This window comes from Zophobas morio, unplaced genomic scaffold, assembly GCF_036711695.1.
Source record: "Zophobas morio isolate AGI-343-1 ecotype UQ-CSIRO unplaced genomic scaffold, CSIRO_AGI_Zmor_V1 ptg000024l, whole genome shotgun sequence".
NCBI classification, from domain to species: Eukaryota; Metazoa; Arthropoda; class Insecta; order Coleoptera; family Tenebrionidae; genus Zophobas; species Zophobas morio.
The window spans coordinates 8,815,965-8,841,780 of record NW_026972129.1 but is presented as its reverse complement, the minus strand read 5'-3'; the positions used below and the strand labels follow the sequence as shown (position 1 = coordinate 8,841,780).

The window sequence follows — 25,816 nt, the reverse complement described above, 5'->3', positions numbered from 1 at the left end:
TTCATCATCCAATAATTTGTTTACACGTTTTAAATCCAGTGGAATTAAAAAATAAAATAAACTGAAACAACAATCTATTAACGCGATGCTTAATCTCGTATAATTTAATCTAAATTTCTGATTAAATAACTCCTGCCAGTTGCCTTCGCAGCATCCCGGCAGATGTCCCTAGTTTGTCTCATCTCATTTCTAATGTGACTGCCAAGTTATCACACAACGGAGGGAAAATCGATAAAACATCTCTGTCTCCGTCTTGTAAATTTAAATGTATATACCCATCTCGTAGAAAATTTGGCTAACGCACAGACGTCGAGATGGGTTGTACCAAGATATTTTTACGTATATCAGCCTAATGATTGCAATTTTAAAATTAAAGACACCGCCAACGAGTATACACCGTAACACAAGTGCGTGCATAGTGTTGACAGTGAAAGAGCAACATATTATTTAAGAAAAAACAACATTTTTAAAATGTGGTGTATTCGTATGGCGTAATACTCAGTCAAGGTATCTAACACTTTTTAATTTTCACTTTAAATATTGGTGTTGAAAACATTGTTCGCGCTCTTATTACTACTTGGTAATTGATTTTTTTATGTTTTGTTTTTCACGGCGTTTTTCATTTTCCTCCTTACGCCATAAAGTACAAGTATTAAATATGTCGTGATGCTCTTTAGTAGTGTGACGGAAAAATCTTATTTACTATGTGTGTAATAGTTGCGACTGAAGCAATTATTAAAATTATCCTGTGCAACAACCTTATTTTCCCCCCGACTTTTGGACTAAATCCAAAAAATATGTTTGAAATATTAGTATAACTGAGATTTGTGGGAGTTAAAATTAATTCTCAATATGGCTTTCAGGTCTTTTTTTAAACAAATTAATTAAGGAAATGACTTTCGTAAAACATATACTAAAAAGATATTTATCAATAAGAAGTGTATAAAACAAAAAAATGGCTGTTACTAGTAGAATGCTCTTTGCGTTACTATTTTTACTTCAAAACAAAACAAACGGATGCAAGAGTTTAGTAGACTCGAACTCGAACATCGAATACAAAGAATTATCTCGATTACAGCCAACCCAGACTCCACACAATAGATTAGATGTTAGTTTAACAAAAAATGGTGCTGAAACAATAAGAAAACATGGCACTGATTTAGATATAAAATCAATCAAACGTCCAAATTTTAGCAATATAGAACAACAAATAAAAGACATATTCGAAGATTCTTATTATGAATCCACCCAGCGACACAAAAGAAAAGCTCCAGACAGAAGCCTGTTCAGTCTTTCCAAAAGACTGAATGAAGAGAAGAAGAAAGAAGAACTGATGGCTGCGGATGCCAATCCGAGGCTAGAACCCAATTATACAGGAACACCAAAAAGAATACAAGACGATTCTCATTTTGGTGGTATTAACACCGAACAACTTTATAACAAAAAGAATGACAAAATTCGGCTGTTGCATCTGCAGCATAAGGAGGAGAAGCAAAAGGAGGCTGAACCCTTAGATACTGATTGTGATTTCGAAAGTAACTGTGCCTGGACATGGAGAAAAGACATAGCCAATGGCTTTTTCGTTGCATCGGGAGACAAGTTTGCCGAAAATGACACCGGACCCAGGGTTGATGCAAGTGCTAACAAATTTGGTAAGTTTTTGATGTTGTGTTCTGTACAAAAATGATCACGTGCAATGTGTAGCTTTTTTTAGTTACTATTATATGTTTTACTATTATGGTATTAGGTACAAGCAATTTTATAGATCAAATTATTACATTTATAACAATAATAATAATTAACACATAGTCAATCTGAGGATATAATTTAACTTCAAAATAAAATTTTCAAATTGGCAGCTGTTCTCTCGTACTCATTAACAAGATACAATGTTGATATTGTAGATTCATCTTTCACACATGTAAACAATCGATGAAATAAATCCAATATTTCAAAAAGTAATAACTTTTTACAATGATTATCACGTTTTTTTAACTATATCGGCTACTTCTTTGTGACGTCGTTTATCTTTTTTTTTTTAATAAATAACTTAATTTTACTGAATTTTTGACTTTCGATATTTTCGAACAATTTTCTAATAAAATAATACCATATACCATTATCTTTAGTGCCACTTTAGCTAGTCATATTTTTACATTATATTCATAAAATTATTTATGCCAGTGAAATTTAACAAGCAATTTAAAGACTAAAATGCCAATCATTTTTGTATTGTCATTTTCAATCGTCATTTGAAATATTCAGTTAAATTATATAAACGTGTAAATATTTAGAGAGCTATTGGAGTTATTATAGAAATGTATTAAATGTACTTTTACAAGAACAATTTCGGAGAGTGTTAGGTATATACGTAATATGTATATATACAGAGTGAGTCACTAAACGTACGCTCCTCGATATCTCGTTAATTATTAAAAATAAAAAATATCACAATGTTGTACGCCTCTTTAAGCAGCACAAACTACAAAATTACTTTCAGCTATACAGAGTGTTTTATTTTTGAATTGCAACATATACATAAAACTTGTTTTTTTAAATACAGTCACGGCTGTGTTTTTACCTGAGTTAAATGGCATCTTAGGCGAGATAAACATATTTTATTTTTTTATTTATTTAATTCCCTTGCGACGGTGTCAAATTATTCGAATTTCCTTAAATTTTTTTTATTAAAATAATATTAGGTACATAACTTTACGGTTAGCTACAAAAAGGTGTCCTCAATAAAATTGAGCCTTATTGTACAATTTGTTTATAAAAACAAACTGAAATATTAGGTATAACCTTAAAACATCCTGTATTTTATTCTTGCATTTACTATATGTTATTTAGTACTTTCTAACCTTAAGTTAATACTTTTCACTTTTTTAACACACTCCTCAAAATCTAATCCTGTTTTTCATGCAACCAACTGTATCTTAGATGTTAGTACTTACTGGATTATACTGGATTTCATTCACCTTCACCCAGAACATAAGCCATGTCAATTGAACCTTCCTGACTAAATCTCATTTTGACACTTCAGATGTTTCTAAGCGCCGCAAATACAAATCTTCTCATAATTATAATGACATTTAATATTGTTTATTTGTCGTGGTTTTCAAATCACAGCATCTCCAATAAGCAAAATTCTTGAGATTTGCTGTGTCTGTTAAAAGAGTTGAACTTGAAAAGCGAATTTAACTTTGTTTATCTTTATTAATTAACGACATATTGAGCAGTAGGATTTAGTGACCCACCTTATGTGTAATACATATTTGTAAACATATATTCTTCCAATTAAAAAATAAAAAATGCAGATAATGTTATGCCTGAAACCTCAAAAGTTAAAGACATTTCAAACAAATATAAATTTAAAAAAGGAAATTTAAGACGATTACTGAACTGTTCCAGCATTTTTTATGTTATTAGTTTTTAAATTCTTGTATTTATTTTGTAACGCCACACAACATAACAAGAGCCCTGAATTTTTTCTCTAACTTTTGTTATTGAAGTAATTGGCTGGTAGCACGTGTTTATATATATAATAATGTATCGCAATATAACTAGATACAAGTTCATCTACCTGCGAAGAAACTATGTAACAAAAACATGTGATATGATCGGCAGTTCAGTTGTTTAAAATTTAAAACATGAAATATTCAAATCAGCTGAATTTTGAAAAAAATTGATGAGGTCATACATCAAGAATGAACAAAAATCCTGATTCTTCGTGTGATGTGGCCCAAGTTTTTTTCGGAAAAATGTTTTTTTACAAAATAACAAACTATTAAAAAACATTTTTATATTTTTGTGATCCGATTTTTTTCTTCTTTTAAAATATAAGAACTAAGATATTTTTTATAAATATTTATAACTTATTTGCCGATAAAAAAAAATTAAAAAATTTCAAATTTGATCCTATAGAACGTACTTCGTTTAAGAATTAAATGAATCTGTTCAGAGGTCTTTGTGAAATTTCATTTTTGATTGTCATCAGAAAATTTATCTCATACTGTATGGGTACACTCCATAAGTAACCACTGTCATCATGCAGTGGTGTTTTTCGTTTTCCCGCCGAAAAGTGTGTGGAATAAGGTAAGTGATTTTTCATCTGAAGTAAAAATTTGTAAGTATATTTATTACTGCGTGACAGTAATATTTTCTGGAACTAAATATGACCAGATGAAGAAATTCTACCACCGATTTAAAATGTTTTGAGTTGAACTGAAAATAAAATAAAGTATTAACGTTTATTGGATAATAAAATCACACAAATCGTTCTCATAGTTTGTATGTATAACAATTTGAATTTACTGCGATATGTATTACCTTGATTAACTATTTCATACGAGACATTATCAAAACACTAAAACGAAAAATATTTGTACAAATAATTACATATTAAAAATGCAAACTTAATTAGAAAATTAAATTCAGTGAATAATTTTATTGTAGATATACTTACGATGCATACAAGTGTTTCACGTTTTATTTAATTTAAGACTTCCGTCTTGCTAGACGTTAAAAGTTAGTGTTTATAAAAGCGTTCAATTTATTTAACATTAACACTCTCTAAATAAATTTATCCACTTTGCACAACCGCAAAGATTTGTGTTACATAGTCAAAATACAATATTGTGGAGGGAAAACAGATGTGAGTAGATATAATATAAGTAAAAGAGAAATACTAAAAAACAGCGAGAAAACAGTTAAATAGTATTTAACGGAAACATTCATCACTCCGTGTAAATAAAGCGCTTTTTTTGATACGTATACCGGAGGCATGGGTTATAAGGTTATGAAATCTCTTCTCTGCGTAGTATGTACAATATATCCACAATATTCCACAGAGTCCCCGGATTAAGTTTACAAAAGGTAAAAAAATATTTGTTCTTTTGATACTTAATAGGAGTATAGCTTATTTTGCAAAGTAAGTATAAACACGTATTTAAAGAAACAACAAAAACATTTTTTTTTATTAAAATCTGGACAAAAATTCAATTATTTTAAAAAATCTGCATTGTTTAAAAGTTTTTGTAGGTGAAAGAAATAGATATCAACTTGTTGTTTGTTTTAAGTAAAGCCAAAATTTGTATGGGTTTTACTTTTTTCTGTAAAATCACAAAAAAAAATCCTCTTGTAAACTCAGTCCGGGGGCATACTGTATATATACATCGAGGGAAATTCAGACAATTCGGTAAAAAAATTAATAAGTAGACGGGTTTTTACACTAAGAAATAAATTTGTTTTATAAGTAACACTTATTTTTGTAGCATAGGTATGTTTTAAACGAGATCAAAACTGAATATCATTGTGTAACAGTTTGAGTAACTAAATAGAACCGATGCTAAAAATGAGAAAGTAAAATATTTAGATATATCTACATTAAAAAATTTGTCTAAGATCATTTAGGTAGATTTTCCCTCTCCCCTGAACTACAGTTCAACATATCCAGGTTCTTCGAAATATTATAAAATTTTATTTTACGTAATTTAATTTATTTTGTGATAATAATCAATATAACTTAAAAAAATATAGATAATGCCATCACATTGTAAGAAGAAAAAAAATGACCCATGAGAACATCGAACCACCAATGTGTTTCGCATTATTAGTCGGCACGCTTAGCACTACGTTTGCCATGATGTCATCAAATTATTGGTGAGGATTATTAAATAAATTCTAGTTAGCATTTCCCCTTGTACAAGATATTCCTAAAATTTGACAATTTGATTATCTATTAATAAAAATCGACACCGACGACAGACAGACGGAAAAAGAGATCTATATTTTTGTACTTTCGAGATCATGAAACGTTGAGAAAATATGAAAACGGCCATTCGCTGGATAGATTCTATTATAATATTTCGTTAGCTTAGGATCAGAAAGTAAAAATACTTTGAAATTTTGACAAATCCGGTTTAAGAGTTTTAAAGCTGACATCGATATTTTTAAAAAATTGTGCAAGTAAAAAAAATGAAACGTGTATTTGATATATGCACTTGTTATCATAAAAAAATAATTCCTTAAAAAACTCCGTAATGTTTCAAGTCAAAGTAGTACATGTTTTGTTTTTTAAAAATTTATTTCCATTAATTTTTGGAGATCCATTCTATCCAAGTTTTTATTTAATTTGGGATAGTTGTCCCCCTCTTGAACGTCTGGACTGTATCATTGGGAGACTGAATGGTTATAGTTACGACATATTTCGACTTTGTTTAACGTCATCATCAGGTTATGTTTAACAAACTAGTAACATGGATATTAAAACTTAAGAGAATACAATGATAAAATTCACATGTCCGAGATTAATTGAAAATGGTGTAAATTTTATATATTTTTTCCCTTTTCTCTCTTTTGGAGAGAAAAATATCTTTATTAAATTGCCATGTTACGTTTAAAACACTCAGTTATAAGTTACGTTATATTGTAAGTTAAATGAAGCCTTCCAGATGAGTTTATCGCCTGATACATTGTAGAAATCCTGTCAAAATCAGTAGATTCAGGAGTCCTCTGCATACAACACGGTCCGATTTGACCACATCTGCAAGCCCCACTCTATCATACACAATACATATTTATCTAAATCAATGTCTAAGATAAGTAAAGTTCAACAATCCCCCACTTAACCGCCCACTATTTACATCGTTTTTTTTTAAGATGCAAAAAAATAATTTTAAAAGATATAATGATGAATAACGGGAATTTATTCATAACCCATGACGACTTTTTAAGGTTAGAGTTCACTAAAACAAATAGATTTTCCTCCAAATAATTATATTCGTCTTATGTATTAAAATCTGAACTTTGGTTTTTCTCTCCAATAAAGAACAGTAAGCATGAAAACAACCATCTTACGCTCTTGTGCTGTATTGATTGCAAAGCTATTCTATTTTTCAAAAAAAAAATTTGTTAAGATATAGAAGCTATCAACTTGAGATACAGAAATTACTCAGTAAGAAAGAAAGGGAATAAAAAACAGTAAACTGCAGTTATAAAATACAGGATGTTCTATTTGAAAACACTAAGATGCAAATATTTGAATCATTTCGTTTGTACGACTTGCACATTAAATTTGCTATGTTCTTTAAAATAATGTTCACAACGACAAATTATCCTTAAATCTATGTTAAAAACATACACTATATATAAACCATTTTGAAGTATGTAAAATTTTAAGCATTGGTTTTTGAGATGCTTAAAATTTTGTAAGACTACATCTAGTTTAAAGAGAATTTATTCTTTCTTTTATTATTTTATTCCATGCATAACATAATCAAAGAGTTTTCAGTAAATTTGGAATATTTATGTATTTTACAATACATAATAATTTTATATTTTGCTTTTGTTATGTGAAATGTCTGAAAAACAAAAATATTTAAGAATACAATTTGACAGTGTTTAAGCAGTTTTGACTGAGTTATAGTTTAAACTTTCTTCACCAAAAATTTATGCATTGAAATAGGTAGTGCTTTATTTTTTAACAATATGAGGTTCACTAAACTTTTATTCATTTTCACTTCGATTTATTATATAAAACTGAAATCCACAGATTAAAAAAAATTATGTCAAAAGTTTCAAGTAAAAAGGTTTAAATCTCATCTAAATATAACACAACACAAATTTCTACTAGGTCTGAACATACAAAACAATCGACTTTGTTTTGTTATTTACAGACACTCGTACATTTTTAAAAAAGAAGAAATTCCAAACCTTTTCACATATTACACACATTTATCACTTCCTCATTTTCCTCATTTTGTAATTTTTGTGATACTTAACTTGTGGCTTTAAGACAAATAGTAGTTGTAGTTCTTATACGTGAAAATGTAAAACACTTGTCTACTTATTTTTATAACTTTTGTTGCGGAATTAAAAAAAAATGCCTCCAACTATTTTACATATAAAAAGACTTGGCAATATACATTACACGCTTAGTACCTAAGATGAAAAAATCTGTATTTTACAACTACCTGGGACGAGTAACTCTATGAAATTTAAAAACTTTGCAAACAATGCAGCAAAAAAGTAAAACTTCTTAAAAATTGACTATGAAGAATTGACGTTTTCCCATCTAATATTTTGTATATCATAAAAATATATTTTTTTAGTTTCTAATAGACTGCTGCTCTGTATAAGAATTTTTTTCTCCATTATTTGTAGTTTTAAAATCTGACAAGTAAAAAAATCCTATTTTAATAAGATTTTTCTATTTTGCTTTGTATGATTTTTTTATCAATACTGAGTGGAGTTGCAAAACAAAACAAGGCAGTTTTATACATTCCTCAAGACGATTACGTTTTTCGTCCCGTAAATATAATTATATGGTATTATACTGGATTGGTTTTGTAAAAATTAAAAAAAAAACATTATTAGAAATAAAAGCACACACAGCAAGCTATTGCGGGTTTTCACTAGTGGTGTTTTCACTCTTCCAGTAGCGGTTGCATATCATAGGGTACATTTATTACCGTCATACTAACTTTAGAATCAGCTGTTTAAATGAGATAATTTAGACGTGTATTAAGCATTCTCTTTCAGATTTCTCGTAGTAAATTAACTAAACTAAATGCACCCTTATTATCTCTCTAATTACAAGAAATAACGTATTTATACGTAAAAATAATTACAGAAGAGCAAATAGTTTTATAGACTTTATTTATTTACTTTTAGAACTCGTGATGTCTGCAAAATTGTATACAGGGTGATTTATGTAATGTTCATCCCCGTTTTAACTGAGGAATGGAAGCATCTAGATATTATTTAAAGAAGCAGATTAGAAATGCTGCTATTTTATTGCAGCGTTTATCCGTAAAAAAAAACTTTAACCAAGTTGTTGTTGTATCATTTAGTTTGCTCTGAAAATGCGATATTTTATTTTCTCGCAAACTACAAGGTGGTATAGATACATAGATTCCGGTCTAAGATAAAAAAATTGTCTTTATTTTAAACCAAATTTTTATGTATTCAGCAGCATTACATTTTAATTTTATACACTGAACACTACGCTCGTAAAGTAGTTCTAAGCCTTAAAAAAACTCTTTGTGCCCCACCAAATCATGATGTACAATATTAAATATACGTTCATATAAAATATATAAAAAAAACCTAATAATAAATAAATAATAATAAAAATAATGTCAAAACTAAAATGCTTTCTTTAAAAATTCACAACTTACTATCACCAAAACTAAAGACTAAAGGAACAGTTTGTCAAACAAGTACCAAGTAATCGCTTCCGGTTCTGATTATAAGAAAGCGTCGAGGTCAGTTGTTTATTAGACCCCCTCGTAACTTAAAAATGCATCACCATGAGTTAAAGTAAGGTTTAAATTTTGTATATTCTTATGTTAGATGACAGAGGAAGTTTGAGGACAGACGATATAAGAATTTTTAATGTTAAACATTTTAAAAAGGAGATTCAAATCATTTTAAATATTTTCCAAGAAGCCTAACGGTTGTTCTGCATAATAATTAACGTATCGCATCTTTAGATTAAACTCAAAATACAACCAAATTTCTCAACCAAGACTGGCATAATATTTTCTATCAAATAATACATGGCGATCCTAAATTTCATTTGTGTAACTTAATAGGTAAAACAATATATTTGACAGTTGACTGTAGATTAGATTGTTAAGATAGTTCACAGACGAATCAAGAAATAAACATTGATCTATTTTTATAAGATTAAAAATATGTAGTTCTAACTTTAGCCTGAAATAAAGACAACTTTTGGTTTTTACAAAAAAGTATGGATTTGTAAAAAGTAGGTTTACGTTTTTCGCTTGTTCTGTAAATAAGACGTCATACCTATTTAAAACTACGTTTTTTTTTTGACAATTCACAATTTGCAGTAGCAGCAATTAATTAGACTAAAATTTTGTTTAACAGAAACTAATAAACGATGATTTTGTTTAATTTTAGTAGGTATTTTTATGAAGAAATAACAAGTCTTTTCAAAAAAAAAAACACGACATAATTACAACTAAAAAAGTCGTCTACATTTTTAATTGCATCACAGCGCTACTTTCTCACATATACGTGTATATTTTTTTATTTTTCACTTTCTAATCGATTTTGAATGATTAACGATGATAATGATCTTCTGATTTCTTGGCATTTTACAGTTTGTGAAATATGATAATTTATATTTTCCCTTTCCATTTGTACACTGAAAATGTGTTGGACATATAATTTTCGAAAATACCCTATCGATTTTCCTGAAATTTTACGCGTACTTAGTACCTATCATGAAGATTTGTTTGTCATCCTCTTCACAAAACAGTGATGCCATGGTTTTAAAATTTCCTGATGTAAATTTTAATATGCCCCAATATCGTATAGTTACAGTTAGTCCTTCTTAGCCAGATTTCTCCTACTTTTGTTCCTCTACATATTCTTGGTAAAATTTTCATTTTCCATATCTCTGATTTTTGTTCTTCGGTCTTAAGAGTGACTGGTCTTATAACACATATTTAAATTTTAGTATTTTCTTGAGCCCTCCTTTACTTCTGCTTCCTTTATTTATTCTGTAGTTGGTCTCATTTTTTCTTCTTTTTTACTATTTATATTTACCCCTAAGTAGGTAACGTTGTCTATTTTTACATACTAATAATAATAAATCTTCTGTACAGTCGTTCACTACCAATTTTTCTTTCCTTGTTCCTTCACCAGACCTCATGACCATATATTTGGACTTTTCTTCATTGATTTCTAGTCCCATTCTTTTTACAGCCTTTTCTAATCTTCTAGTTATACTCTCGAACTATTTCTTTGTTCTTGTTAGAAAAACCATGTCGTCTGCGTACGCTAAACATTGGTGCTTCAGGTTAATTCTGGTACCTTGTTTATGGATGTCACTCTATCTCTTATTACATCTATTTCGGATCACTTCAACTCAATCGTAAATATGAAGAAATAGTTAATAACCCTCTTATAGTTAGATACATTTTAAGGGAGTGCTTAACACAAGAATATTCGTTATCAGGATATTTGTTTTAGCAGAGATAAAACTACGCAAGAACTAAAGGAGCTTAAAGATCTTAAAGCTGCTCTTGTGAATCGTATGGAAAATGGAGAGAAAAATTTATCCATTAGAAGCTTTTCCACAATAACAGGAAAACTAATGGTGCCAAACAATCTCCTAGTTACTTTTTATGGACATAGGCTGCTATAAAAATTCATCAGTTTTATACATATATATTTTTCTGATTCTTACTATAACGCTATTATTATTACGGAAACTCGCCTCCGACTGTGAATTTCTTTCACAAGAGTATACTCTGTTTCGCTTTGATAGTTGATATAACAAGGTGGGTCGGTCAGTAGGCGGTGGAGTTCTTTCTGGTTTTAGGAATTATTAGTATTGTACATACCCTTTATTGATGTCATCACTTGTAGGGCAAATATTAAAAGAAATCTGTCTATTGTGGTGTAGCTTATATTCCCCCAGACATTTCCCATACAGATATGTTGTCTTGCTGATGCCTTGGTTAGTCTGTTCTTATTATTGGTTATACTGATGCTTATAAGAATATCATGTCTTAAAACACGATGTTTCATTCTCTACTTGACTTGGTACAATACCATAATGTTACGAACTGTAATAATAATATGCTTGACTTAGTCTTATTTCACTATGGTACCGAATTGAATGGCAAGAGAAGAAATGTCATTTACAACTGAAGATGCTAATCATCCAACACTTTCAATAGAAGCACGAATAGGAAATGCTGTTAACAGACTAGGCTTTCTTAAACAATGTTCTAGGTGTAGATGTCACTTTGAATGAATTCTATTCAAATACTTGATTCCTCAGTACCCAAGATAAGAACTAATAAGACTCCAACGTTTCCTGCCTGGTTTACCCAAGAAATAAAATCTAATATTAAGAGGAAAGAAACTAGTAGAAGAACGTGGAAACTAGCAAAGAGTGATTATAGTCATTGTGAATATAAATTTAAGACAAACAATAAAGAGACAGAGAAATCGGATACCCAGTGTTATGAAGCAGGACAATATTATTTAAAACAGTCCACAAAATATAGTTAATACATTGGCAATGCAATTCTCAAAAGTATTTCTTAATGAAGCTTCGTACCATTTTTGTGACGAATTTACATAAGTATATCTCATCTTTTAATATTACAGCGGTATCTGAAGATCAAGTTGAAATGAGTATGAGTAAACTTTGTAATAAACCAACTGTGGGCGATGACTTATTACCATCATACGTGATTAGAGATTGTAGACATTTGCTTGCAAAACTCGTAGAAAAAATTATAATATGTATAAATCTGTCATTCAAAACATCTACATCTACAAAGATTTGGAAAAAGGTTCGTACAGTTCCCGTATCAGGTGACAGATTAGATGTAAATAGTTACTTACATCTAACCTGATACTTAGTTATTAGTTAGATAGTAGACCGATAGTTATCGGCCAGTAGCAATAATATCTAATTTTACTAAAGTATTTGAACACATTATAATCAACCGTAACCAATTTAACCAACCTAAACTCGATTTATGTCGGACACTATAGAAAAAAGGGGTCAAATCGATGTAGTTTATATAGATTTTAGAAAAGTACTTGACATTGATCATGATATTCTTCTGAAAAAATAAGCAAATTTGGATTGTTAATTACGTCCAGTATAATGGCTTCTCAGCATCATTCGAAGACAACAATACCTCAAAAATCCAACCTGGGGCCACTATTTTTTTCGTTATTTATAAATGATTTGCTTATGAATCTCTCGCGAAACGTGATGGGTTTTGCTGATGACGTGATGACATTAAATTGTATCAATCAAATTCTACTGACTCATTTCTTCTACAGGCATACTGAAATATATTTAAGAATTGAGTAGGGTATCTAAACAAAAATTAAATAAAGACAAATGTTGCGTTGTGCCGTATAGTAGAAAAAATGAACCTACTTATTATAACAAATTATTTTATTGATGGTGTTACACTGCAGAGGAAACATCGTAAGTATTAGGGATCTTGATGTAATTTTTGATGAGCAACTAACTTTTAGATTTCATATAGTTGCGATTGAAGATGTTTGGATTTATTCTACGAATAACAAAATCTTTTTCCGAAACTAATGCAGTAAATTTGTATTTCTCGTTTGTGTGCAACAAGCTTGATTATGCATCGGTAGTGTGGTCACCTCTACATATAACCGACATATTTCAACTGGAAAGAGTTCAAAAGGGGTTTTTAAAATATCTATCGTCTAAGCTAGATATCAACTATCCAGGAAGGAATTACGAAACCCTTGTGAAAATACATAATTTCGTAGACCTGAGTACAAGACGTAAAAAGTAGTAGGTATGCTAAGTTTTTCGAAAAACTTATTTTTCGTGGATTGTCAGGAAATATTATCATATGTATATATTATATTCAAGGATTAATTCCCGATCGACGGTTGCATTCATGCTACCTAGGCTAACACAAATTTACTGAAAAATTCACCAGTGAGTCCAGCGTGCATTCAAGGGAATATCTTTTTTGACGATATTTTTATTCTTTAGACTTTATTTGTATTAAACGAGATTTTATTTTATTTTATATATTAATGCTATTAATACCCAGCAGGGGTGTGGGTTTTAAATGTTTGTCCTTTTTATCAATCTAATCAACTTCAGCGGTATTCTTAGATTCTCCATTCCGTTCTTTATTGAATATGTCATAATATTTATCTGAAATCTATAAACAAAACGTGCACTGATTATTCTTGCAAAGAATTCTTCGATAATACTTTTATGTGTGTTGTAAGTGTTAAAACAACTCAGTATTGGTTATTCTTTAGAAACAGGAAACATAAGATTAACATCTTCCGATATTTTCATAGTAATTTTCATCTGCACAATTTACACAAAACCTCGCCTACACATCCACTACCTATCAACTTCGCTCGTGGTAAACAAAACACAGGATCATCTCCTTAAGAGTAGATCATTGTAAAATCTGTAATCTGTAAGCAAATGTATCACAATATAATAAATAAAATTATCGAGACATATATCACCATATTTTGTAACTGAATGAAATTAACATTGAGAAAACCTGCGATTGATATGATTGTAGATATTTATTACGAAACACGTTTAGGCAGAACAGTGCGTAGTAGTTGCCAGGCGACGGAGACGTACTTTTCTCTAGATTGATCAAAGACGCAACTTTAGACCGTGCGTCATTGCTTATCACATTTACTTTTCAAAACAAATACCGAAATAGAAAAGAGAACACAAAAGAAACCTTTCAACCGTTTAAAACATTGTGCGGTGCATTCACTTTGTAGAATTAAAAAAAATCTGCAAAGTTACTGGGTTCTAACTTTCCCCATCTCTAAACCTGAATCAATGCCAGCGCGTTTTTAAGATTTACTTATTTAACAATTTTTAAAGTAACATCATGTTTTGTAGGGGTAAATATGACTGTTTTAATATAACGCATGCAATGCTACTAAGTTTTAAGAATTTCAGGCTTCAGGAAAATCAGATCCGCTGGTTCTAAGCTAATCAATAAAATAAGTCGTTCGTTTTTTAACGTTTTGGGGACGTAGGTCTAATATTTGCGCATTTGTCACTATTCACATTTTCCAGAATAATAAAATTTTAGCATGAGGTTTCCTTACGAAATTAGAAATAACATATATCTACAACAAAAGTCAGAATCTAACTTTTTTTGAATAAACACATACATATGAACCCGTCGTATCGTCTAGGTAAGCATTAATCAATTTATTCATGTTCAGAATTTTATTTATTTAGACTGTCCAAAAGAATGTTTGAAAGTGTTTGACTGAACAAGCACTCAAAGGATCTATTTATAAAACTATAGGAAATAATATGTCTCGATCTTGTAAACTAATTACCTAGATGAATTCCAGGTACTACGTTTAAACTTTGTACAAGCAAACAAAATTAATGAGGCTAAGAACGATAAAATAATATTATAATGCATTCCAATCGAAGATAGGAATAAAATACACCCTAGAGTAACAAGAACGCTGCGCCTCCGCCTTACATCGTAAGATCACTGATCTTGGATTTTGTTAACCCTCGAATCTGCATTAGAACTTAAACAAAAATGATACATAAATTTATCGCGCATTTACTTTTGTTTTTACCGTGAATATAAAAGACTGCATTTATCCTGTTTAGATTTGGTACATACTTTCCAACAGCAGGAAACATTATAAAAGAAAACGTATACTTGTTATCATGAAACTCAATTCTGTGCATTTTTAGCATTTGACAACTCAGATAACACAGAAATACAGTTGTTTTGTTTAATCAGATAACCTCGGAAACTACTAAATAAGTTATACTTATACAGGCTGTTAACAAAAGTGGCGCTCTTACGTCATATTCTATAGTCTATTGAGCAGAGAAAAAAATAATTTAAAAAATCCGTGGCCTCAAATGTAGCCCTGGCAAGTTGACGTTACTTTTTTGGTAAAAGAAGAAAACATTGCGAAAAACACATGTGTTTTATTAATTCATACTGTTGTAAATAACTGACACTTCCGTGTTGTCAGCTGTCATCGATTAAATTTTAGGTTTATTGTAGACATACTTCACAATGTTATAAAAAATCAACACCAACTTGATGACTTTTTCAAATGAACTTTCATTATTCAAAATAATTTTGGAGGTATCTTGACATTATCCATCATTTTCTTCGTTTTATTATATCACAAAAAAATTAAAATTTATTCATAGTGAATCTGACAACACAGTAATTTTTCAACTATTTTTCTCGAACCTGTGAACTATTTTTTGAGCACTCTGTATATGTTAAATGTACTTCAAAATTGTATTGAAGATTGTAAAAAATTAATGAAGATAAATAAATGTTCATCCACCAATTTCTCTTAAAATATGTGGTATAACATTCTCTGTCACCTTTGATACACAGGCTATTATTCATAATATATTTTGAATACAGTTTGAATAATAAAATTTTTTCACTAGCAGCCATCAAGCACGCAAATCCCGACTCATTTAGAGGTAGCAAATTCAACTTTTGTGACCACCGGTTCAAAAAGAAAAATTGAGGTTATGTACGCAATGTTTGATGTGATTATTTCTTAAAAAATGAACAAATGTGTGCTACAAACATTACTTGAGTTTACGCACGGTAGTTGGTAGACGGTAGAAGATAAAATGATTAACTCAGCGTCAAGTATAAACGGTTTTCTTTGTGTTGAAGATTTAGATCAAGTTTGATTAGAAATCAAAACAAAATCATGTTGCGTCAAAAAATTGAACGTTTATTTTTTCAGTTTATTGTCTCATGGTTTCTACTAGTGAAAAAAATAGTATATTAACCACGGTTGCAAAGCCACTTCTAGACCTCGCGCTTCAGAGCCCTCGACGCTGCGCGTCTCGGGTTCTAATTTGCGCTCGGTCTAGAATGCTTGGCTCTGCAACCTTGGCCAATAATATACTATTTTACGCCTAGGTTTTATAAAAACTTCTTTGGAATTTTGACATGAGTCAACATTAATTTAAATATTCCAGAACATCAATCAAAAGCTATTTATTCATCTCGTCCGGAAAACTAAAGGCCGTTCGCAAAATCGCTATTTGTGTATCAAGGCCATAAAGAACTTTTTTGTCCGATCTGAAATTTGAGGCCGGAGGGTAGCCGAGACCGAAAAAGTTCTGTTTGGCCGAGGTACAAACAACGTTTTTTAGGTGACCGTACAGAAAAGAATTGGTTATGTAAATGGTTTTGATCTTAGAAAAGTTTTTTCGTTGGTGGAGGAAAGCCCTGCAGATTTGCTAAAATCCAAAGTATTACTTTACTCCTCTACTAAAAAAAAATTGCTACGGTCATGTATCATAACATTCATAACGATATTCAGTATAGGTGTAGTTCAAATAACGGCGTTTTTGGCTTTTTTATAAAAAAAAATGGTCGAAAGTTATAACTTCAAAACGTCTGCAAGATTTCTAGGCATTCAGTTTTGCAGTTCTTGATTTAATCAATAAAATATATTTACAGCACATTGTTAACGGAAATAGTGCTATCTGAGCAATATGCGTAGTGTTTAAAATGTTGATGTTTATACATCGGAAGAATGTCGCGTAGACATTTGTTTGATTTGAATGAGTTTATCGCCTCAAAACAGATGACTAAAATTATTAATAAGCCCAACAAAATATTCTGAACGTTATTATTATAATTCCTACTTTATCCTTATTTTGTTGTTATAAAGACGAGCGCATTCTCACATTTTCGAGAAAATGGGGTGGCTCGTTCTTAATTTGATCAATAATAAATGGACTGACCCATTAATTTTTTTGAGTCAACCTGTATATGAAAAAATCCAAAAAATATGAATGGAATGATAAATTACAAGTACAGATTCATCATATTTTGTACAATTTAGGTACGATTTGTCGGCAAAATTTTGAGCTGACGTCATCAATTTTTTGGGGGGATAAGTAAATATATTTTTATTACAAATTTATCATGCTTATCGTAACTTTAAAACATCTGCAAGATTTCAAAGCATTCGGTTTTGCAGATCCAACTTGAAATTACAAAATGTTGTTTTGAATAGTAATACCTACTTCATGTATGACCATCTAGGTTACTAAATAGCACAAAAACTACTACCTCAATTTAAATAAAATTTCTGGATAGGAAGTTTCTTAAGTCATAAATGATTAGTCATCATTTATTCGTAATAAACAACAGTTCTTACGCACGTATATACACTGACTGGCATAAAAACGGCCCACCTTGAAATATTGCACTGTTTCTGTTACTTTCTTAAATTAAATTAAATTCTATATTTATGCATCTCTTGTTTTTAGCTAATTTCTACATCCTGTGTCAAGCAGTGAACAGTTCTCTAATAAAATAGCAATCACTAATTAAATTAATAATTAATTTTTGAAATGGTTTTGCAAAATATTTCAGGGTAGCCGCCTTTTTGCCGGTCCGTGTAACTTATATAGAAACAACATAAAAGGAAAACAGAAACACATAAATGTACTACAGTAATGCGAGAGCAAACAAACAATAATAATTAATCGTGAGCAAAATCATCGTTTTGAAATTCGTCACTATTTATTGTAATAGCCTTTAGTTAAGAACATAATTTATGTATATTTAAAAATTTTACAGAAGGTTGGGCAGTTATTTGTTAGGTAATTTGTTATAGAATTTGACAGTATAAGATTTAGCTATAGCAACACATCTACTTGTATGAAGCCTTAAATATTCTATACTTAACTGATTTTTTATTCCGGTATCGTGACTATGAATTTCTGCGCGAATACAATAATTTTAGTAGACGTAAAGGTAGAAATCTGTTTTTGACAAAATATGGTCTTGCTTTGTTCCTATAGCCTGTTCCGGAAATAACTCGAACAGCTGTGCGCTGTAATGCGAAACATCTTTTTGAATGTGCTGCAGTACCAGAGATAACAGAGATATGACAGCTTTTGAATGCTCCATAAGAAATGCATGGGAGCGAAGTGAACACAGAATTTGACGTAAAGGACGGTTGGGGGCACAACATTTGTGGTGGTAAACCTGATATCTTAATATCTATGTTAAATGTTACTAAATATATTACTAGTAAAAGTGACATAACGAACGAAAAACACGAACTCTGAGATAACCTCAATTAAATATGATGCGATGGTTTCAAATTATAAAAGAAAAGTCATGTTAACTGCATATGTATGTATGTATTTATTACAGTTACATACATTTTAACAAACAATATACTATTGGTAAGTACAGGAATAGTTCTATAAAAATAACATCGATAAGTAAACCGATGATTTTCTGCAGCTATAATTAATTATTAATCGATGAAACTGGCAAATGCTCTATAAATGGGACAAAATGATTAATTTACTCTGTTTTTTAGGTTGCTTCTGTAGTTCCCTATTATGGAATTTCAATGTATAAAATATACGTAATCGCACAAATAATGACAAAAGGTAATCAAGGGGGAGATTACTACATGGATGCTATTAAGGCCAGCTGGTTTTTAAGTTGTCTGGGAACTTGAAGCGAAAGTGTATTATCTACTGAAGGCATTTTCTAATTGTTCAATGTAATATGCAAACTGTTCATACGAAACATTAAGATTGCCATAAGATAAAGTTTCAGAATTGTGGGCTTGGAAACGACAATAATGTAGTTCTAGAATTTCTGCCACATGCATTTGTATATTCACAGCATATCTGAGAAGAGTGTTTTAAGCATGCATCCACTGAGTATCCACATATTTATCGTAAGATATTTTGTTCAGCTAAATCAAACTCTTTGTACTCTATCCTATCTATTTTTAGGGCATTATGAGATGGTTGGGAATTATTAATTATGGTGGGGATGTTGTACCTCTCACTTAAATTGGAGATATCTTCATTAGCAGATAAGAATTGTGGTGTGATCAGATGATTAAAAGAGGACTTGCGTTTGTGGTGTATTTATTTTTAATGTTGTCGGTTCAGTAGATAAGGGAAAAGTGAAGAGTGTTGTCTGTGATTTTGAAAATGAAAAGACAGGTCGGTAGAGAGCGGTGAAACGGTTGTGTCGAAAGGGTTCTTAGAAGGTACTCGAAATCTTCGAAGGATAAGAATTATTGGGAAGGGCGAACAAAAGATAGGTTTTACGACATGCAGGTGTACGAAGAGAAAGTTTCAGGATGATAGTGGTTGGAAGTCAATAAATACAGACTATACAAATATTACATGTTGCACAATTTTGTGGGATTTGTTAGCCCCCACAAAATGTTGCTAAATCAAAAGCACAATTACCAGTTGGGTTGTGCTGCATATATTTTATACAGAACAATAGCTTGTATTTGGTTATATTCTAATAAAGTGTGATGTAAATAACTATTAATAATATGAGGATAAAAATAATTTTATTAACACCCGCACAGAACTAAAAGTGACTAAAGTCATCTTCGCAATGAAAAGGTAACATTCAATATTATAACTGTATTTGTACCCCTTAAAGTGTCGTCCTTGAATTTCAACGTTAGGTTGTAATAACAATCTTTGAATGAGCTAGAGGGTACTTTTATTATTATCCTCGCTATAAAATTGTACAGTTTGTGTTGTGTATGCACATTTTAGAGTTTTAAAGGATAAGAAAAGTTAATACAAGCATTTTGAGTAATTTAATGTTTTTTTTTTATCCATTTACTATTAATCAGGATGTAAACATTACAAAAGCACCAACAAATGTTAGATATAATACAATCATTTTTCGAATAAACTTAATGATTGTAATTTTTTTAATCTTGTCTTTTTCCATTTATGAGCAACCTAGTATTTTTGGAAGAAAGATTAACCACTTTTGGTATATTCTTACGATTGGAAATATCCCTGGTAATCAAATAGCCGCGCTACGAAAGTTTCACTCAAATTTAAATAGCGCGCCCGAAAGTGACGGTTTGGGGCACAGTACATAAGGACTATTGTCGCTTAATTTTGCGAGCTGTCATATCTCTATTATCTCTGGCAGTACCGTGTGTGACATTAAACTCTGAAATAATGAATAATATATTAAGATTAGTATTTTAGCGCTTACTTTTTTTCTTAATATAGAAGAGTTATACCAAAAAACAACATTTTCAATGGGATTTACTGAGTCAATGTCTTCTCTTATTCAGTTGTAATATTTATTGGCGTTAAACCACTCCAAGACTTTCCACCACGTATTGTCCAGTTTTGTATTTCAATATTTTAGCACATTACAAAGATCTACAACTGTAGTATTACCAGTAAACAATTTAATTTTGTATTATGTAAGTAACTGGGAAGATCATTAATATAAAATAGAAAAAAGTAGAGGCATCAGTACGGATCCCTGGAGCATACCAAGTTCTACATGTCTTAAGCCAGAAATTACCATAACCATACTCTCTAATTTATATATTAAAATTGTTGGAGAAACGCAGTCAAAAGCCTTGGTTAAATCACAAAAAGTACTTCCGATATATTCTCCTTCTTCAAATTTATTGACAATGAAATTTATTAAATCTCTTTGTCTCTTGTTCAAGCACCTATGCAATAAGTGTAGCTGAAGATGAGCACACGTTCTTTAGAAATACCATAAATCGTTCTTTGGCTAAAGATGTTCTGGTGTGTATCTAGAAAAGTAAAAACTATTTTTAATCATTTACAGGTTTCTTACACTTGAAAATACATAATTCGAAAAATAGTCCTGATATATTTTCTCCCTAAACCACGTTTACCACGTCGAAATATGTATGTAAGTTTACATTTAATCTTTGATGTTCGATCGCTGTTAATTACCTTGTTTGTTTCAAAAAAATCTAGTGTAATTCATTTTTTTCTGTTCATTTGGAAAATTAATGTGTCGATCATAGAAGACATTCTGGGAATATGAACCACACAAAAATTAAAATACTATAAAAAATAATTGGTAGTATCTCAACGTATACGCTACTACAATATCTGAGTAAAATATATTTGGAGTAGAGTAAAATTGTCGAAACAACCCGTGTCAAACCTTTTTCCATTTCTATCTTTAGCACATTGACGACACAAAAAATTGTAAATTTTCAGGATATCGTAAATCAGTGTGTGAATTTCCCAACAACGTAAGAATTATTATTACTTTTATTATTGGTTTTTTTTTTTTTAGTGTAACAAGTAGAGCTGCGCGCCTACTTGAAAATCTTTACATATGCTTAATCCAATATAAATTTAATGTTATTATATTTAAAAACTAATCGACCAAAAAATAATATGAAGAGCAATTAGTAGACAAAAGTCACCTCCATTTACCGGGGAACCAGGAGTGCTACCTCACCTACTGTTAATTTTATAATGTTTTATTTTTTACAAAAATCCCCGTGTCATCCACGTAACTTAAATGTTATGAAAAACTCCTTATATTATGCTTTGGTGGCCGAATATGCATATATATTCATTCATTCATTGTTCTCTAATGTGTTCAAATGTGTATTTAATATTTACATTAACCTTAAATATCCATCTAAGACAAAATATAATTGGTTACCCCGGGCCTAGCAGTCTAACAAAAATATGTTGCTATCGTAATGTCAAATGTCGATAGTATGTGTAGGGTATGTAATAAATTAGGTAAAGTTTAAAGGGCGTTATATCCATAGAGCGTAGGAAGGTACGCCATGCGTGGGATTCTCGGAACGGTTAATTGAAATCTCCCGTTCCCACACAAACGCATCTTCTGGGACTTCCTCTTCAATACGTTACAATTTCATTCCGTTTAATGTTTTGTTTATAAATATTAATTAATAAAAAACAAAGGTCTGTGAGATAGTTGATAAAATTTACATAAATTCTTAAATGTCAAAGCATATGACGAATTCTTTCATCACATCGGCTTAAGATGAACAGCTGCAAAAACAAATCATTAAGTTTTTTACATATCTGGTCTGTTTTTACATAAAAAGACTAATCATAAAATTATAGACTAGCAATCTGAAATCATAATAAAATATTACTGTACTAGATATTATATTAAAGACCGATTTTATCCTCAGGCACATTAGATATATCTAAAGATTCTTTTCACAAAGCAGCAATTCCTGCTAATACCTAGTGCGTCAAATTTTGTAAAGACAAATTCATCGTCCCGATGCCTTATGTATGTACAATATCTTTTCGATTTTTGCAAATATTAATATCCTGTATATCTACAAAATGCAAAACTGAAGTCATTTAAAACATTTACTGTTAATTGTTGTGAATTCACATCCCCACAACTTCATAATTTCATAACTTGTAACTACGTACACACAACGTTAAATTTTCAAATCACTATAAATTTTATATAACTTTACCTCATTTAAGACACAGTAACACGTGTTTTGTTAGTAATTTTAAAATCAATCTGATTTTAATAATGAAATTAAAATCAAACAAAAATATCTATAACTAACTGCTTACTTTCTGTGAACTACTATTCTAAACTTCTGAATAAATCAATAGGCAGAACAGGGTTACATTCTGCTATGTTTCGCTTTGTTACTGATAAAATGATAAATCAGTACAAAGCATTTTGTTTCAAATTAAACAGATAATACGTGTGTACGGACATTCATAGCCATATCTCTGTTACATCTATGTTGTCAGGACCTACTTTAACTGTTTTTAACAATGCTACTTGAACGAAATATATTGTAGTTTTAATAGTGTAGTAAACTAACCACTTAAGTAGGTACATTTTTCTTAGTTACTTATTAGTTAAAATAAAAAATTAGTTTATAACATAATTTCAAGTAAGTAACTAAATACTTATAATACAATTAAAAGGAACACTTTTTCGGAGCAACAGTCTTATTTAACAGTTCTCAAACATCAGTAAATTCAAATATTAATAAGGTGTATAACAGCACTGAAAACATTTATTTCTTCAACAAGTTTGAAATGTGCACGACAACGGATTTGTGTCTTTGGAATATATTTTGATTATCGCATGAAATGTACTAAGTGCTTAAAATAATAACTTAATAAGATATGTATTTTTACCATCGAACATTAAGCAATATTATTGTACAATTGTTACTTAATAATGTAACTTGTTTATATAATTATTATTTAATCCAAATACAACTTTTTTACGTTTCTGTTAGCAATTTCAATCGTCACTTTGGAACAGAAATAAACATGCGCTTTTCGGTAAATAAAATATAGATACATACATGATACATTATAACGCGTGAGCAAAAAGTTTTCAGATTAGGGTAGACCATGGGAATATGTTTTATTTCTTTGATTTAACCGGTCAATCTTACAAATGTCAGTACCAATAAATTGAAGATTTTAAGATCAAAATGGAAAGCCACGATTTAAATTATTTAATGTTAGAACAGCGAATTTAAAATGAACTTTTTGCCGCCAAAGAATCGTCCTTCACAATTTTCGCGTCTTTATTCTAGGCAACCCATCATACATGAATTGGAAAACAAACATAACCTTATTCGAAGATTAATTTAACGACAATGGTTTCCGTAGTCTACCCTAATCCGAAAACTTTTTGATCACCCGTTTTCTCATCCTTTTATTTTAGGGCATAAATTTTGGTAACTTTTTTGACATGTTGAAGTGTTTTATACCGTAAAGATGATACTTCTGAGTTCTGACCTAACTATTTTGATGTGTCATAAAGTCACACGAAGAATGCAAAATCCGATTCTTTTGCACCTAATTTCATTCCACTCTAGCTACAAATAAAAGATCGGTGCCAACTGCAACAACTTTTAAACAAAAATTTGCATTGGTGGGAGATTTCATAATATTTTATTGGCTACGCAAATCTTTTAATCTTTAATAAAAAGGGTGTTCCTAAATATTTAGAAGGGGACTACAAGATAATGTAAACTTAAAAGTCTGTCTTTAATTGCCGCTTACTTTAAATTTATAAAATCTTAGAGGGTGGACACCCGCATAAAATTTTATTGTCGGATTATGAGCGGTTTAAAAGGCGGTTACCTGTTATAGATTTGAGTGGACCAGAAAAATGGCTAAAGTTTGCTTGACCACAAATTTTAAATATTCTACCCCTGTTTACTCAATTATTTATTGAGATATTTTATTTATGTCAAGCGCAATGGATTTGTTAATACAATTTCTACTAATGTACTTTTTTGAACATTTAAAATTGATCCATAAACAGCGAAAACCAGATAATCACAATTTTAACGCGTTGTAGTTTTTTTTTTGGACAACAAAATTTAAAAAACGGAAAAGCAGTCTGGGTAGGGTTGGGTTTTTTACGCGCATTTCATCAGTGTGAAGTTTATTACAATCGCGCGTATACTTTTGGAAAAAACTTAAGACAGAAGTTTCTATGTATTTTCCTATGCTGGAATATACCTTAGCTCTTAAAATGATGAAGAACTTATGTATATTATGGTTACCTGGTTTCTTAACAAATTCTGTGCTAAACTCGTTTTAGATTTTAACTCTCTACTGGGTAAATTTTCTCTTTGTGAGGACGAACCAGGTATAATAATCCCAGCAGGACAGGGAAACGATTTGTAGAGAAAAACAAAACAATATTTTTGAGTATTTGGGTTAAAAGTAACTGCAAAAAGTAATTGTAAAGTGACTGAATTACTCAAAAAGTAATTCGTTTCATTGCTTGAAAAGGAATTGAATTACAGCAATGACTCACTTCCAAGCACTGGATAGAGCCTTGTACATATAACGGTTAAGCGGTTTACAGACACGGCGGCAATGTAAAAGTAATACACAAAATTCATTAAATTTTTGAAAAACTGTTTGCAGGACAAATTACAACTTCACTTTCCAGGAACTGAACTGTTTAAATACCTACGTATACAAAAAAATCTGTAATAGGAAAATAGGTACTTACCTTTTTTACTTCCCGAGCGTAAGCAAAGGAAGTATTGTAATCGAGTCCGTCGGCCGACTCTCTACTTTTACGTTTTCTCGATCACTCATGACCCCTAGAAGACGAAGAAATAGGTCTCCCATTTCCGTCTGTCTGTCCGTCTGTCCGTCTGTCTGCCGTCCCGGATTTTTATTAGACAAATAATCTCCACTGGACCGATTATTGTGAAATTTTGTACTTATATTAGGAATATCATGTAGATGGTAAAACGCTAACCAAAATTTCTCTAATCATCCCCACCACTAATGCGATGACGTCACTTCAAAATTGTACATAGTAAATGGGTTTTAAATTGTATAAAATAACATAGTCCTACACATGTAGTTTATGACTCCGAATTGGGCTTTTACCCGAAACGTCCAGATTTTTGGAAAAAAAATCAAAATTAT

The 25,816-nt window shown here is 30.5% G+C and overlaps 1 protein-coding gene and 1 long non-coding RNA gene across 3 annotated transcripts in view; both read left to right on the top strand.

Moving 5' to 3' along the window:
• Positions 1–277: 277 nt before the first annotated feature.
• LOC135135390 (tyrosine-protein kinase receptor) overlaps positions 278–25,816 on the top strand; it is a 52,866-nt gene continuing 27,327 nt past the window's right edge. The window contains exons 1-2 of the mRNA XM_064064418.1: positions 278–507; positions 864–1,652. Coding sequence (XP_063920488.1) covers positions 956–1,652 — 697 coding nt within the window. The 5' untranslated portion in view covers positions 278–507; positions 864–955. The remainder of the gene's footprint in view (positions 508–863; positions 1,653–25,816) is intronic.
• Positions 18,452–19,898, top strand: LOC135135404 (uncharacterized). 2 transcript variants are annotated; one of them, XR_010281528.1, is made up of 4 exons: positions 18,452–18,563; positions 18,616–18,772; positions 18,913–19,281; positions 19,340–19,898. It is a non-coding gene; the product is annotated as an uncharacterized LOC135135404 (long non-coding RNA). The 2 variants fall into 2 exon arrangements; XR_010281527.1 differs by having other exon boundaries at positions 18,453–18,772.